General features: G+C 39.7%; 1 protein-coding gene across 1 annotated transcript; it reads right to left on the reverse strand.

The window, feature by feature from the left end:
- Window positions 1-1077: 1077 nt before the first annotated feature.
- tti2 (TELO2 interacting protein 2) lies at window positions 1078-12829 on the reverse strand. The gene is made up of 10 exons (XM_028578254.1): window positions 12663-12829; window positions 10867-11344; window positions 6285-6481; window positions 6139-6196; window positions 4716-4844; window positions 3221-3313; window positions 2765-2958; window positions 2528-2671; window positions 2034-2193; window positions 1078-1917 (listed from the first exon to the last, which is right to left on the reverse strand). The coding sequence occupies exons 2-10, from the start codon at window positions 11341-11343 to the stop codon at window positions 1831-1833; spliced, it is 1539 nt and encodes a 512-aa protein (XP_028434055.1). The 5' UTR covers window position 11344; window positions 12663-12829; the 3' UTR covers window positions 1078-1830.
- Window positions 12830-16023: the final 3194 nt, after the last annotated feature.

Consider the following 16023-nt stretch of genomic DNA (forward strand, 5'->3'; position numbering starts at 1 on the left):
GTGTCGAAAAAGACGACCAAAACGTTGGAATTCTTTTTTACATTTCGACCCAGAAAAACAAAAAGTTGCATGGTCGACGGGGAAGAATGAGTTATTTTGCCAAAACAAATAATGTACATAGGCCTATATGCACAACAGGTAGTTATTGTATTACAAAATACAGTCACTACTGTAGATTTGCATGCGAATTACATTTTCTTGGATCTGCATCTTGACAGTCACAAACACTACATAGTTAAAACATACATATTTTAAAAGAAACTTAATTATATAATTCAATGTTGTTCAATCGTTCCAGATGTTGGCAGTGTACTGTAAAAAAAAACTATGTTCTTATTATTGTGTCGCAGCGGCAGGTTATAAACTTAGTGAATAGGTTTATCAGAAGATATAGGCCTACGAGATAATTATTGCCGTGATTAATAAGAAGTTTACAGTAATACACTAATCAGCCTGGTGCATTGTCTTACTTCTCTGATTAATGACAAGCATCACAAAGTCACTGTGAAAAAACTTCCTGCAGATTATGGGACTCATCTGTGTTCGGACAGGATGGCAGTGAAACACACAAAACAGGCAGGCTACACTGACATCCTTTAAGGTTTAGAATGAATATAAATTTACATTTATTTTACAATTCGTTCTTTGTATTAAAGTGTTATACCGTTTTTGCATATAATAAGCTGCACAACCACAGCAGACTAAATACTATGGTACATCACATTTACAAGGGCAGCCCACCAATAGCCTACATATCAAAATAAGTCTCGCGGAGGCCTAATATTAGTCCTCCCTACGACTTTTTTTGTATCCGTATCTTGTGAGTCCCTCAACTTTATGGGTGAGAAATACCACATATCTGGAGAGCCCCTTTAATGAGATGACAGTGTTTGAAATGACCCACCTCCAGGATGAAGTGGAGAAGGAGCAGAAAGATGATATCAAATTGCATCATGGGAAATTAGAAGTCAACCAAAATAAAACAAGCATATTTGGATGTTAAGAAAGTGTAAGATTAATGAAATGTACTAAAGAAAATTCAAAGTGGTTAAAAAAAAATTGTCTGTAGACTTCTCATAAATTCACCAAACGTTTTATATAATGCCTCATTTGCATATTTCACCTAATAAATATATAACATAACATTTCAGAAAACTTGTGAGTTGTCAACTGGGGAAGATTCACGGTGATTATTAGTTAAGATTGTAAGGTTTTTCTTCAGAAGAACTAGAACTGAATGGATAAATACCGGAGCACTCAGTTGTTAACTGTGCCAACATCACTACCACATCACTAGTACACATCCCTGATTCGCCGAAGAAAAGGAACTTCCTGTTGACATCACTGGAGGAGCCACGTCTTCACACCAACGTCAGATTCATCCATCAAAGATCGGAATTCCTTAACTGAACGTTTAACTCTTACAGAAATGGTTTCCTGTATCACAAGGAGTTTCGTGTTCTTACATGTCGAACAGCACAAATAATAATCATAACAGTAATACAGGCAGAGTGAGAGAAAGTATATAACAATACCAAATAATACAGGTGATGAAATGGACAATGCTGTTTATCTCTTTTTGTTTGATTTGCACAAAGAGAAAACACACGGCTGTCATGGTAACAACATTAAGAAATGTTACTTTTACACATTCCAGCCCATAATATAAAATAGTTGCCTGAAACAAGAGCAGCAGCAGTCCTATACACACAGTTCCTGTTTGAGAAAAACTACAGTGACTAGCCGTTTGAGAAACTTACTGATCAAAGTCAATATTTATGTTTTTATAGATTTACGTCTTCAGTAGGGAGATGTTCCAGGTGTTCGACATCACCTCTCTGTCGTCACAGTTACTGACGCTAGGCAACTGAGCACCTCAGAGCTGCAGCAGCTGCTGTCGACCTGCTGGAGGAGAGGCTGAGAGGCCAAAAGACAGACAGACAGACAGGCAGGTGAGTGTCTTCAGAGAGGACAGTTTATCTGAAAAACAGACTGACAGCCGTCCAGGTGAGAGTGTCAGCGGCTAAACACACCTGCAGGTCTCCATGACAGCAGCCGTCCAGCAGTTTGAGACAGACAGACGTTTCCTTCATCAGCTTCTGTCTCACCGAGTCACTGAGCTGACAGTCTGAAGACACAGCAACCAGCAACTTCAACAGGCAACGCAGCAACACGGCAACATGACACGCCATTCTGAGAGACGGAGAACAGAATCAGTTCCTCTGTTCGGCATCCAGAAGTCAGAGTTGAGTTTCTGTTTTAGCTCCAAAGTTTTAAAACCATGTACTGGTGATTTTGTACGTTAACATTTGGTGCGGGGTGTGGTTTTTATAAATATAAGCCATTACAGTTTCTACCACACCCTCACATGTATTTTATATTTCTTCAATGTGATTTGTATTTATGTGTGTGAAACAAATAAACATAAACCATCCACCTGAACCACCAGACCAGTGTGTGTGTGTGTGTGTGTGTGTGTGTGTGTGTGTGTGTGTGTGTGTGGGTGTGTGTGTGTGTGTTTTCTGACCGTGGCCAGGCTGCTCTGGTTGTTCTCTGCAGGACCTCGAGGATCTTCAGTCGGCTCGTCTCTTCAGGGGGATCTCTGACCTCCAGGTATCCCACCACCACCCGCTCCACCTGCCGCAGGTGTCTGCACACCGCCACGGCCATCCTGACCCCGCACACAAACCAAACGCACCCTTAGAGCCCTGCTGCAACCCAACTAACTCCATCCGCTGCTCCAGCAAACATCAAAAGCTCCTACCTGTCTATGTACAGAGGCAGAGCGGAGGCGTAGACACGTCGCAGCGCCACCTTGTCCTCCGCCTCCATGCGTCTCAGGACCAGACGCAGCACGTCGTCATGGCGACAGGGCTTCCTGCGGGAGGAAGAGGGGGCGAGAGAGGAGGGAGGCTTCTCCAAAACCAACAACAGGTCCAAAAGACAGGACAGGACCGACTAGAGACAGACAGACAGACAGACAGACAGACAGGCAGGCAGACACAGACAGACAGATCCTTCATTAAAGTTTATTTATATATGTCGGCTAATAAGTAAGAACAAAATATTAGAGAGGTCTGAGGTCATTTACAATACCGTGTTGTCATTACATAGTTTCATCACGTTTTAAGTTGATATGGCTTTGTCTACAGGAAGTTGTAGTTCGGAACAAACAGAGTGTGTGTGTGTGTGTGTGTGTGTGTGTGTGTGTGTGTCTTACCTGTATGACAGCAGTCTCTGTAGTGTACAGGTGTTTGAATAACGCCTGGTAGATAACTTCTGCTCTGTTGAACTGACGCAGATCTGCAGCAGGCTGAACAGACATAATCATCGTCATCATAAAAACATGCACATTTGGAGTTTTGTCGAAATAAATATTGCTCTTGTATGTTGTACCTATTTTACAAAAGATGTTTAAAGGTCCCATGGCATGAAAACTTCACTTTATGAAGTTTTTTAACATTAATATGAGTTCCCCCAGCCTGCCTATGGTCCCCCAGTGGCTAGAAATGGTGATAGGTGTAAACCGAGCCCTGGGTATCCTGCTCTGCCTTTGAGAAAATGAAAGCTCAGATGGGCCGATCAGGAATCTACTCCTTATGAGGTCATAAGGAGCAAGGTTACCTCCCCTTTCTCTGCTTTGCCCTCCCAGAGAATTTGGCCCACCCATGAGAGAGAGACATCATGGCTTTCAAATGAGCAAAGTGGCAGTTGGTCAAGGCCACACCCCCACCCTCCACCTTGCCCCCCCTCTCTCCTCCTCAATAGCTACAGACACAGAAATGGCACATACTAAGGAAAGCTCATTGTGGGACTGGCTCTAGTGGCTGGAATTCTACACCAAGGCTGAATTTCGGGAAAGAGACTTCAGATACAGTATTAGGGGACCACTAAGGTCTATATAAAAGAGACTTCAGATACAGTATTAAGGGACCACTAAGGTCTATATAAAAGAGACTTCAGATACAGTATTAGGGGACCACTAAGGTCTATATAAAATAGACTTCAGATACAGTATTAGGGGACCACTAAGGTCTATATAAAAGAGACTTCAGATACAGTATTAAGGGACCACTAAGGTCTATATAAAAGAGACTTCAGATACAGTATTAGGGGACCACTAAGGTCTATATAAAAGAGACTTCAGATACAGTATTAGGGGACCACTAAGGTCTATATAAAAGAGACTTCAGATACAGTATTAGGGGACCACTAAGGTCTATATAAAATAGACTTCAGATACAGTATTAGGGGACCACTAAGGTCTATATAAAAGCATCCAAAAAGCACCATGTCATGGGACCTTTAAAATCATTCACAGGCTCTAATTTTCTTCAGGAGTAGATAAGAAGAGTTTCAGGTGTGATGCAGATGCAACAACCACAGCCAGATGTTTTGGTCCTGTCTGCAGCTGGAGGATTTTTGGGGGTTTTAACATCCCTTCACATGTATATTCAGGCTGCTCCCCGATCACCACTAACCAGGCTGCAGCTCTCTGCTGCTCCATCACTGATCCTCCTCAGATGGAAAAAGATGCGGGATTGTTTCATAAAAACTAACTGGAGGACAAAAACTCCTCAAACTCAGATAGAACACTTAGAAGATCTGACTTTTTCTGCTGTTTTCAAAACTGGATAAATCCCTCTTAATAGGTCTGATTTTACAATGTTCCTTTGTGTGTGTGTGTGTGTGTGTGTGTGTGTGTGCAGGCTCACCGTGTTGAGCACGATGTGGTGCAGACAGCGAACTCCCAGCATGCAGTTCTCTGGTCTGTAGTGGTCGTTGAGGAGGAGGGAGGGGGGGAGGAGGTGGGACAGGTGAGGGGTGAGAGAGGGGCGGGTCACCTGCACACACACAAACACACACACACACACACACACACACACACACACATATATATATACACACACACACATATATATATACACACACACACATATATACACACACACACACACACACACACACACACACACACACACACACACACACACACACACACACACACACACACACACACACACACACACACACACACACACACACACAGAGTTAGGAGAGAAAGGAAAGGATGTGCTGCTTTCCCACAATTCCTTGCTTCATCTATAGAGACTCACATTGTTATAATTAAGCTCCAGCAGAAGTTAATCATGTTGTGAGGTTTTTGAGATAAAAATGACAGAAAATCTCATCATTAGAGAGTAAGTAACACACACACACACACATATTCATTGGTTTACACATATTAAACACAGCGATCAGTGACAGGGTGAAAAGTTAACCTGCTGGAGCAACTCTCACATACATACAGTATACTGTCTCTGTAAGGATGAACTGAACACTCAATGCTGGATGATACAAACATTAGTTTAATGTCACTGTCAGAGACATCATATTTAATGTATAATATATTCCGTGTAAAATCTTAATATCTAAGTGTTACACATTGTCATCATTTTGTGCAATGCCTGAAGAGATTATTTAGGCTTCAAGTCTTTTTCCTTCCATTTTACAGTAACTAGTGTAGGGCTGAACGATTCAAACGATCGTTTTCAAATCGAAATCGCCATTTGAAAGAATGTGATTAGCTAATCGTGAAGACTGCGATTAAACAAATGTGAAATATTTAGTTGAATGTTTGGTGTAACATTTAATTAAAAAATGTGTATTCCTCTTTTCATTATTATATTTACTGTATTTTCATAAGATACGTACATGCTGGAATAATATTTCATATCACAACAGTGGATTTTTCATTTATTTTTTATTTCTTTATTTAATATGATCTTAGAAGGTGCAATATGTAGCTAAAAAAATTGCAAATCGAACCGTAATCGCAACATCTGGCAGAAAAATCGCAACTAGATTTTTTTTCAAAATCGTTCAGCCCTACTACAATGATTGTGCGTTTGTGACTGATCTGTCAAAACACCCGTGACCTACATTCAGTACTGCGCCTGAACGCATCCTGTATGACACTAACACAGGACTGAAGCTGCTAAGTCTGAAGAGAAATCATTTTTGAGAGATTAACTAATAAAGTTAAAATGATTAATATCTCCACATGTAGTTTAATGGACTGCTGTTTGTTTTATAACTTATTTGATGACCTCATCACTAAATAAAAGTCAAACAGACCTGCAGGAGCGTCCACGCAAACACCAACTTCACTGCTTCGCAGCGCTGCCACGAGTCCCTGCAAAAAACAAAACACACACACACACAGTTAGTTCCAACTTCCTGTAAACAAAACCAAACTATGATCTTGAGAAAATGATTCTCACTTGGTCAGTTGATGCTGTAGGATGTCCAGGATTCCTCCCAGAATTCCTCTGTTCTGACCTCCTTCCTCCCCCTCCTCCCCCTGACTCCTGTCCCCCATCAGGAGGTGGGGGGGGTCCCTCCAGCCCCCCGCCCTCAGCAGCGCCTCCTGCAGGCTCTGAGCCGCTGCTCTGGAGGAGCAGCTGGTCCATGCCTGATCCTGATACAGAAACAGATTGAAAAATTCAAAATAAATAACCTTTTCTTATGGTCCGTTATTTTACATGTTTTTGTGTGTCTGAAGAACCCCTTGAATAAAAGATTGGTTCATCATCAAATCAAAATGAGAAATTTATATAAATGTAACAGACCATTACCTTTAATAAAATGACAGTTTACTCAGGGTTTTTAACAATGTTGGAAAAATTTGGGATAATATAAGTAAACAACTCAACAAAATAAACATAAGCCGAGTCGTTTTTAGTCAACATTTTAATGTGGAAATGAGATTTTGCATGTTTGCGTGTTTTACATTTTTAAATTGTTTCCATTCATTTACACACAGAATTTAAATCAAATAAGTCAAGAAACTTGCTGGAGTTGCAGCATAGTAAACTTTCCTTCTTCTGATGTATTTGATCTTAATTGTATTTTATCGATTTATTTAAAGGGTTAAGAAGACATGCATTAATAATAATAGTCCTATTAAAATGTCATACTTTTAGTATGATTTCTGGGTGTGTGCCGGGATAATATTTTTTTTAATCTTTTATTTGTTTTTTGTAGACATCTTGTGGTATCTACTTAAAAGATAACTATTAAAGATGCAGTAGGTAAGGGCATCCGGATAGCTCGAGCTGCAGATAGGTTTCCTCCCCTTCCCCCCTCTTCACACGCACTCTATCATGCACAGCTCTCCCTTGTGGGGGGAGGGGCTTAGGAGACCATTTAGGCTTTAGTGGAAAGGGGGGAGGGACTGAGAAGTTGTCGATGTTCAAATTTTTTGGCTTAGTCCCGGATCTTCACAATCGTACCTACAGCACCTTTAAGAGGTGACACATAAGAAATCGATCACTCTAATGATTAACTGCTAGTATTTGATTTCTCTCTTTTTGTCAACCTTCTATATCTGTTGTCACGTAACAGTACAGACTGTTTAAAATAAATTAAATAAACATCAATAACCTAATGTTGACTCAAACAAGAGTTAGTTGATTTTTAAACTTGTATGAAAATGAAACCAATAAGAAAGTTTAATTTAGACCAGTGGTTCTCAACCTTTTTTGTGCCAGCGCCCCCCTATCCATTATCCAGGTCCCTAACGCCCCCCATCAATTGCCCCGAATATTAATGATTACGCCCTGATATAGGCCTAGGCCTATTATTGTTGTTACTATTGTTATCAAAAATAATTAAAAAATCAAATAATTGAATGACAAACACATGTATTAGTTTCCCAGGTATCAAAAAAGCCATGTAAATAGAAATGTTATATATTTACAGGTTTTTTTTTAAAAAATGCAACCATTTGACATTCAAATTAAAAACCAGCAGCCAATCAGAACAACTAGATATGTAACATTCAAACTATAATTAGGTATTATCAAAAGACCTGCTGCATGTCCCTGGTGTGAACCTCAGCACCTTTAGAATTTTATAATTTGAATGTCCTTTTTTGTTTGTGAAGTGACCTTGGGTGTCATGAAAGGCGCTTTAAATAAAATTTATTATTATTATTATTATTATTATTACAAACACTAACAGTAGCCAATCAGAAACAGTTTAGCAATTTAACATTCAAATCTATTTTTCATTCAAATATAAATGTTCCAACGGAAAACAAGCTGGCACTTACCAAGGGGTAAAAGCAGAAGAATAACACACACACACACACACACAACAGTATTTTGGTGATGACAAACGACTTGAAGAACGACACCTACTGCCGAATGGAAATAAGTTTACAACCTTTGAAAGTTAGTTAGAGCCCTTTTTTGATGCTTTGAATAGTCTAGGTTAGAAGAGTCTAGGTGTGCTATCGCCTGTCTTACGAGTAAATAGCAGAAAAAAAAGGTTTGGAGAAACGCAACCCCACATCGCGCTGTGTTTTGTGGAGGTGTGAGAGTCCCGTACAGTAAACGGTGACATCACTGCCTCTATCGCTTCCATAAGAAAGTTTTAAAACACCAAACACAAACCCTGAACTGGCCGGGAGTTTGGGGAACAGCTAAATGTTTGCCAAACAACAAAGCACAGTCGATATACATGGGTTTCTTGGCAACGCCATCACTGCTTGCGCACGCAACCGGGGGGCAGAAAGAAGACGTGTTTTGTGTAGCTAGCTAGCTAGTAGAGGCATAGCGTAAGTCAAAATGCCAAGGAGTTGTTGCGTAGTTAATTGTACAAACAGAGCCAGTGATTGGTGCCTGATGTTTAACATACCTAGGGGGAAGCATGCTTTTGCCAAAAACCGGCGGAGGTTATGGCTTCAAGCCATAAGAGGGGCAGTTTGGGGTCATTTGCAAGCAGTCAGGCTCCCATTGTATCAATCAGAAAAGTTGCAGCTTTTGGTTGTTCAGCTAAGTCAGTGGTTCCCAACCTGGGGTCCGGGCACCCCCAGGGGGGGCGGCAAAGATCACAGGGGGGGCGCGAGTCTTTATCTGGTTTGAGGTTGAGGTAAAAAAAAAAAAATTTGCACATGTTAAACAAATTATGATAATACACTAGAATATATAATGTATACAAAAGTCTGTATAAAAACTATATATTCTGTTGTATCCTCGTTTTTCCTGCTGCCACGGCATCACTATTTTATGAATGAAACATGGCGGAAAAACGTCACAGTGCTGATAACTGCTCTGTATCAAAAAAGAAAGTAAGGCTCTATTTCCAGAGTTACCTCAACTTCGGTTTTGGGGGGGGGCTCGGCTTTTCTTAGGCATGAGTAGGTGGGGCGCCAAGGAAAAAAGGTTGGGAACCACTGAGCTAAGTGATATCTACCTGTCAGGGCTGTGGTACTCGAATCCGGACCATAGACAATTAAAGGTCCGGACTCAAGACAAGTTTAGACAGCTAGCTAAAGCTACGCCGATGTTTTGCTAACGTTAGTGCAACAGTGTTAGCCTAGCCTACCAGGTAAATATTACGACTGCCTTCGGAGTTTACTATATCGATATAGTAAACTCCGAAGGCAGTCGTCTGCGTCCACATTGCCAAGATAAGACCTGTGGCGTTAGTGCTCATTTTGTACATAACTTTATTGAATGAAATATTAAGCTTCGCTCCTCTGAGATGGGTGGGTTTTTGTTACGTTACATACAAAGCTAACTGGCTATAGTTAGCCTACATTAGCTAACGTTGCCGAGACAGTGGCAGTAGAGCTTCGGCGAGCTAACCGAGACAGCGTTATGGCCCTCTCGCACACAATCAACCTCTGCTGCGAAAAACAATCAACCTGCAGTGATGTTTTGAAACTAACATATTGTACCTTTTCCCAGAAATCCTGGCCATTATTTTAAGGCATAAACCAACCATAAGGGTACACTCAGGAGTAACCCTGCTGTTAACACGGGCTATTACATTAGCCTAAAATGATAATTATAGCCATACATATATATCACAGTAACACTGTAAAATTAAAGACCGACAAACAGATCCAACTAAAATCATGTTTTATTGAGTCAGTAGTTATATACAAACAATAAGGAAAGCTTAAAGGAATACGCCACCGGAATGCATGTCGAAATTCTAGCCGCGATGTTTCCCCATTGGAATGAATGGCAAACAGAGCTATAGCTAACTTCTCATAACGAGAGCTCTCCAGCTCACAAAAAAGATAAAATTGTAATCGGTCAAAAACGTTAGCTTTGTAAGACCATAGAGTATGTGTTATATAAATGCCATGACGAAATGAAGGGACTGAGACAAAAATGCGTCTGCATTATCGGACCAGCTCACCAATCTGTCTTTCTGCCCCTGGTATGCGCACGCACCCTGTAATGTTTGTAAACAGGAAACCCGTCTATATCTCGCACGTCGCTTTTCTTTCTCTATCGTGAAATTAAGCTGCCTTCATGTACAGTAGTGTTCGTTGTGTTCTACAAACGATTTGAGGAAAAACTGTTACTGTGAAATATAAAGTTGTGCTACATTAGGTGGGGAGGGGCAGGGGTAAATAATAGAACAGGACGTCGCGCCGATTGCTTTTATTTATTTTATTTTTTTTAAATCTGAACGCAGCTTCACGTGGTACAGAGCCCATTTAAGATGATGCTCTGACGTCCCGTTTCCCTGAAGGCAGCACGGAGCTGCGCCAAACAAAGCTGACAGAAGCACAAAAGAGAAGAAGAGTTATGATACCGGCCTCGTCCAGTCGCAGTGCTGTAAACTAGTAGCTTTTAATGATACAGACTTCCAATTTTTTAGTAGTTTAAGTGTAAACATGTATTGTTATTGTGAATCTTTGGTTTAAACTAGCTTTCAAACAAACGCCCCCCAAGGGCACCTCAACGCCCCCCTTTCCAAAATATTGCTCCAACGCCCCCAATCATCTTCTGAACGCCCCCGTTGAGAAACACTGATTTAGACTTTTCTGTCCAGACTCACCTGGAAATGAGTGACAGCAAACACAGCCACAGCTGGAGCTACAGCAAGCAGCACACTAGTCTGACGGCCTCGGTTTCCCAAAGTTCCCAGCAGTGCTGTGAGGGTGGAGCATACTGGTCCAGCTCTGCTAGGGACGCTCTGATAGGCTGCAGCCGGCAGAGAGTCACAGTCGCCCTCACAGAGCGGCAGAGCTGCACAGCCAATCAGAACGTTGACCAGAGAGCCGTACGCATCCTGAAGCTCTGCCAACCCATTATCCTGATTGGCTGGGAACAGCCAATGGGGATCTGCTGTTTGGAAGAGCCTTTCCACACGACCAATCAGAGAGCTTTTTTCACAGTCGGTGGACGCACTAATCAGCTTCTCCTGCAGCCGAGACAGGAGCTCTGTGATTGGAGGAAGGGAGCGGGAGGGGAGGGGCTTCTCAAAGGATGAGGATGATAAATGAAGGTCATGAAGTAAAGATGAGAGCTCCATACTGAAGGGAAGAAAGAGAGGAGGGAAGAGGAGAGGAGGGCGTAGGGAGGAAGAGAGGAGGAAGGGAAGAAGGAAGAGAGAAGGAATGGTGATATACTTGGAGTTAATCATCCGAATGATCTAATTCTTGGCATTCAAACATTTTAATTATTATTTTCATTTTCAATCAGAGCCAAATGATCACGGCGCACATCCAGAAATCATAATAAAAATATTGAATTGTCATGTTGGGATGTCATATCTTCTTGGCCCTTCAGATAACTGATTAAAATTAAAAAAATAAGGTCAAAAGAAATGAGAAAACAATTAAATGCTTATTAAAATCAAAAGGCAGTTTTTTGATAATATCATTTAACTTTGCTGTGCAAAAAGATTTAGCCGGTAACGTGAACATTTCTTGCTAAGACACAAAATTAAGTCAAGATCTTTTAATTGTGTGTTTCAATAGTTATGTGGATGACAAGCAACTGTATCTCTGCTGAACCAAATCATGCTGCAGCTATAAACTCCATTAGGCCTACTATCTATCTTTTGGCAATAAATAAATGGATGAGTAATTATTGCTTTAAGTTGAACGAGAGCAAAACTAAAATCTTACTAGGAGGTAATTTATTAACAGCTAAAGTACGACGATTTCTCAATCCGAAAGATGCTGAACTGTAATGCACTTTTTTACTGGCCACTGCCGGACTTCTGTTAATTGAAAACTCTGCATGCAGCTCAGAAGGCAGCGCTGAGCTATCATTTTCTTATTCACAGTTGATCCGGCTAGCCAAATTTTCTTCTGTCTCCCAAGCAGATGTAATTTAGAGTCATCATTAAGTAACAAAACAATTGGGTCGCAGGAGCTGATTTAGGACCCTCTTCCTAATACTAGTAGTCTGGCTATCACCAGACCAAGCTCAATCTGGGTTTACCCAGTCTACGTAGAATACTAGGACACAAAGCCCTCATTTGTTACATTGCTCACACAGATTTAAATTCACAAACCGACTCTCTTGTAAATCAGATGGCTGTTTGGACTTTTTTACTAAATGTACCCCAGGTTAGTAATGTGTTTTTTTTGTTTGAGTCTGTAACGTTAGTTCAGTTTCTATTTCTTTTTAGGTTTGTTATTTTGGCCTGACGTTTTACAGCTTCTAGGCCTACTTTAAGTTGGTATACAATTTCATATCATTTTTGTTTATTGTAAAAAAAAAAAACAACAACAAAAAACATAATTGTTATACTGACTTGAGGTGTCTGGACAGTTTGCTTATTGGTGTCCTGGTTTTGCTTTTCTTTAGAGATCCGAGTAATGTTGTGTCATAAAAACGGACCTTAGATCATCAGCGGATACTGTTCTTCTTCCATCGATGTGGAGAAACAACAGATTCTTCTTTAATTTGACATAGCTTTCTTTCAGATTCGCGGCATGCAGACTGAAATCTCCGGACGTTTTACTGGGAGGGACAGTGTGTTCGGATAAATATCTCCGGTCGCATACAAGCTCCGCATTAAACGTTCCGACTCCCCGGAATGTTTTCTGATTAGTGCTTTTTTGCTGATCAATTCCATTTTCAGGCTTTACAGTTTTAGACTTTGGGATTCATTGTCCTAGTATCGATATCTATTGAAGAATATATAGGAAGTTTATTCACTTTTTCATCGTGGAAGACCGAATGAAAGGAACCTCTTTGGTCAGGCAGGTCCCTTTCATCCTATGCTTTCATCAGGCTAACGTCAACACGCCTTGCATTCAATAGATTCAGACTTTTATTCATTATATTCAGACGTTAATTTAATATATTCAGACTTTCATTCATTATATTCAGATGTTCATTCAATATATTTAGTAATTCATTTAATATATTCAGACTTTCATTCAATATATTATATAGAGAGAGATCAGCTGTCAATCGAACATTATGGGATGTACTTTGACATCTTCTCATTAGTTGTTGTGTAAATGTTTCTTTAGGTGGCCATCCTTCCTGTTTCTGTTTAGCCACGGTGGCTATCAATGCTTAATGATTATTTTTGTTAACATAAGCTGAAAATGAAAACGTCTCTGATTGATTTTTTTGTATGCTGTTGTTTCTTTTCCACACTAGCATGAGTCTGAAGAGAGAAAGCACCATATCTCCTTTATCCTATATACTTTGTTCTCTTTGTGTACATTTGTAAATAAATCTATAACCACATTTATCAGTTTTCCTTGATCATAATCAATAAGTAGATTGTGCATTATTCTCTTTGACATAAATTGAGATTCTGGTCAGACAAACTGATTGAATGGATGAAGTGAATCTGTACGTGAAATCTTTGAGCAGACTTTACTGATGGGATGTGTGAACAAAATCAAGCCTAACATGATGAATAAACAAACATGAACAAAGTATTGTCTTCTTGTCTTGTCTTCTTTCAGAGTATCATACAAAGCTGTAAAAAATACAAAATGCAAAAACTAAAATGAGATTATAACTGAGGCAGTTCTGCTCCTGAAACACCACAAAGTACATTGGAGTCAGTCAGTCTCTGTCCTTTCAACCTTCCTCACTAAAACAGCTTTGTCACAGAGAAATGAGCCGAGTTTTCTATCACTTGTTGCTTTTTACAACCAACATTTTCTCTCTGCACTGAATCAATTAAGAGGATTTATTACACAGACGTAAAAGTTCTAACACACATAAGATAACACATATTGTGTAGTGGATTTCCTAATGTTTAGACACTTTAACATAAAGCCTCAAATCTCACATTCCCAAATACTATTTACAACCTGAGAGCTGAAACTTCTCTCTCCCATCTTTCCCATAGGACCTGATCACAGCATCAGTGTTACAGGGTGTGACTCCTGTGGACAAAACGACAGAGCGTGATAAATGTCTCTTTACTGATTAAGTTTTGACATGTCTTCCTGCAGTGAATGTCACAGCAGGTTAACAAGTCAAATGTGAAAACTGATGAACGACACAAGATGGCACCTTCATCCTGGTGACAGGGAAATAGCATGCCTCAAAAATGAGAAAATGTCTCAATCTGGTGGATAGTAGAGTGCATGATTTTATGCTGAATTGGCTGTTGGATCCTAAATGGTCTGAGTATCTGTACATTGGCTACAAAGTGTATTATTACCTATTATAGAAGCTGAGGTTCAACTTCCAAAATTAAAAAAAAAAAAAAGAAAGAAAGAAAACTCACAGCCTTGCCAACGTATGCCATATGCAATTTAAAATTAAAAAGCCAAAATTTACCAAAAGCACAAATAATTATTGATGCATTCATTTGTTCATCACTTTCATGTTGCAGCTGGTAAAGCCCAGTGGAGCTCATTTTGATTACTTTATATACTGCTGGGTGGATTAATATATCATAATATATCATCATTGATTGACTATATTTTGTTTTAATAATATGTAAAGTAACTAATGTTGTCAAGCAAATGTAGTGATGTAGAAAGTAGCATAAAATATAAAAACTAAGAAAGTAAAGTTTAAAAGGTAGAATAAAAAATAAATGTGAAAAATAGACAAAATAAACAAAAGAGCAGTAAAAATAATACAATAATTATAATTATACTGAGAAGGTCATATCAAGACAGTAACAGGGAGTTAGAAGTTAATACTTCAACTAGGTAAATTGTGTAGTAAGTGGGCCTTGATTGTTTTGCAATGACGGACATTTGGGGGTTCTTTGTGTTGCTAGAGAGACAAAACAATTTTGTGAATATAAACTATAACATATTTATCCTCACTTGTGTACAATAAAGAAAGTGGGTTAAAGAAGAAATGGGGTCTGGGGACTCCCAGGAGTCCATGGCATTCTGCCAGGGGGTCTGTGAAATGTTTTCAGATTCATTTAACTTATGATCTACATTTTTTACAGAAGGCTTCCTAGTTCAATTAATAATATTTGGATTTATACATTTACAATAGATTACCTTTTAATCTAAAAAATCTATAAACCTTAGAATCTGCAAATATGTTTAATACATGTCTAATATCTTTTAAACACATTTATCTTGTGTTGTTCTTTCACATAACTAAGACTAGAAGTGTAAAAAATAGGCTACGTCAAATTATTCCAAGGGACATACATGAGGGGGTCCCCTGTATATCTTGTAAGGGGTCCTTGGCTGGAAAAACATTGACAACCTCTGGTGTAGAGGCTTGAACACAGCACAGAGCTCATAAACAACATGCTCAGACATGTTTGAGAGATCAGAGAATCTGATATCAAAGAGAGGAAATGTGACCAACAAACATCAGACAGACTGTAGTGGTGTTTGTGGTGACATTAGTGGCAGATTAAAACACATTTAAAAAATGATTTATTTCTCTTGTTTACCATAAATCAGCATCAGAGATTCAGCGTTAAAGACCGAAGTGTTTTCTCATCTGTTTACACAGACACGACCACATTAGAGCTGAAACACAACCTTTGATGACTACACACACACACACACACACACACACACACACACACACACACACACACACACACACACACACACACACACACACACACACACACACACACACACACACACACACACACACACACACACACACACACACACACACGGATAAGCTGCGTTTATTCATATTTCAAAGCAGGAGGAAATGTTTTGAAGCTGCTGTGATCTGCTGTCAGAGGATGTAATTAACACTCAGTTATTAACCACACACACATTTGGCC

Source organism: Perca flavescens, chromosome 5 (genome assembly GCF_004354835.1).
Source record: "Perca flavescens isolate YP-PL-M2 chromosome 5, PFLA_1.0, whole genome shotgun sequence".
NCBI classification, from domain to species: domain Eukaryota; kingdom Metazoa; phylum Chordata; class Actinopteri; order Perciformes; family Percidae; genus Perca; species Perca flavescens.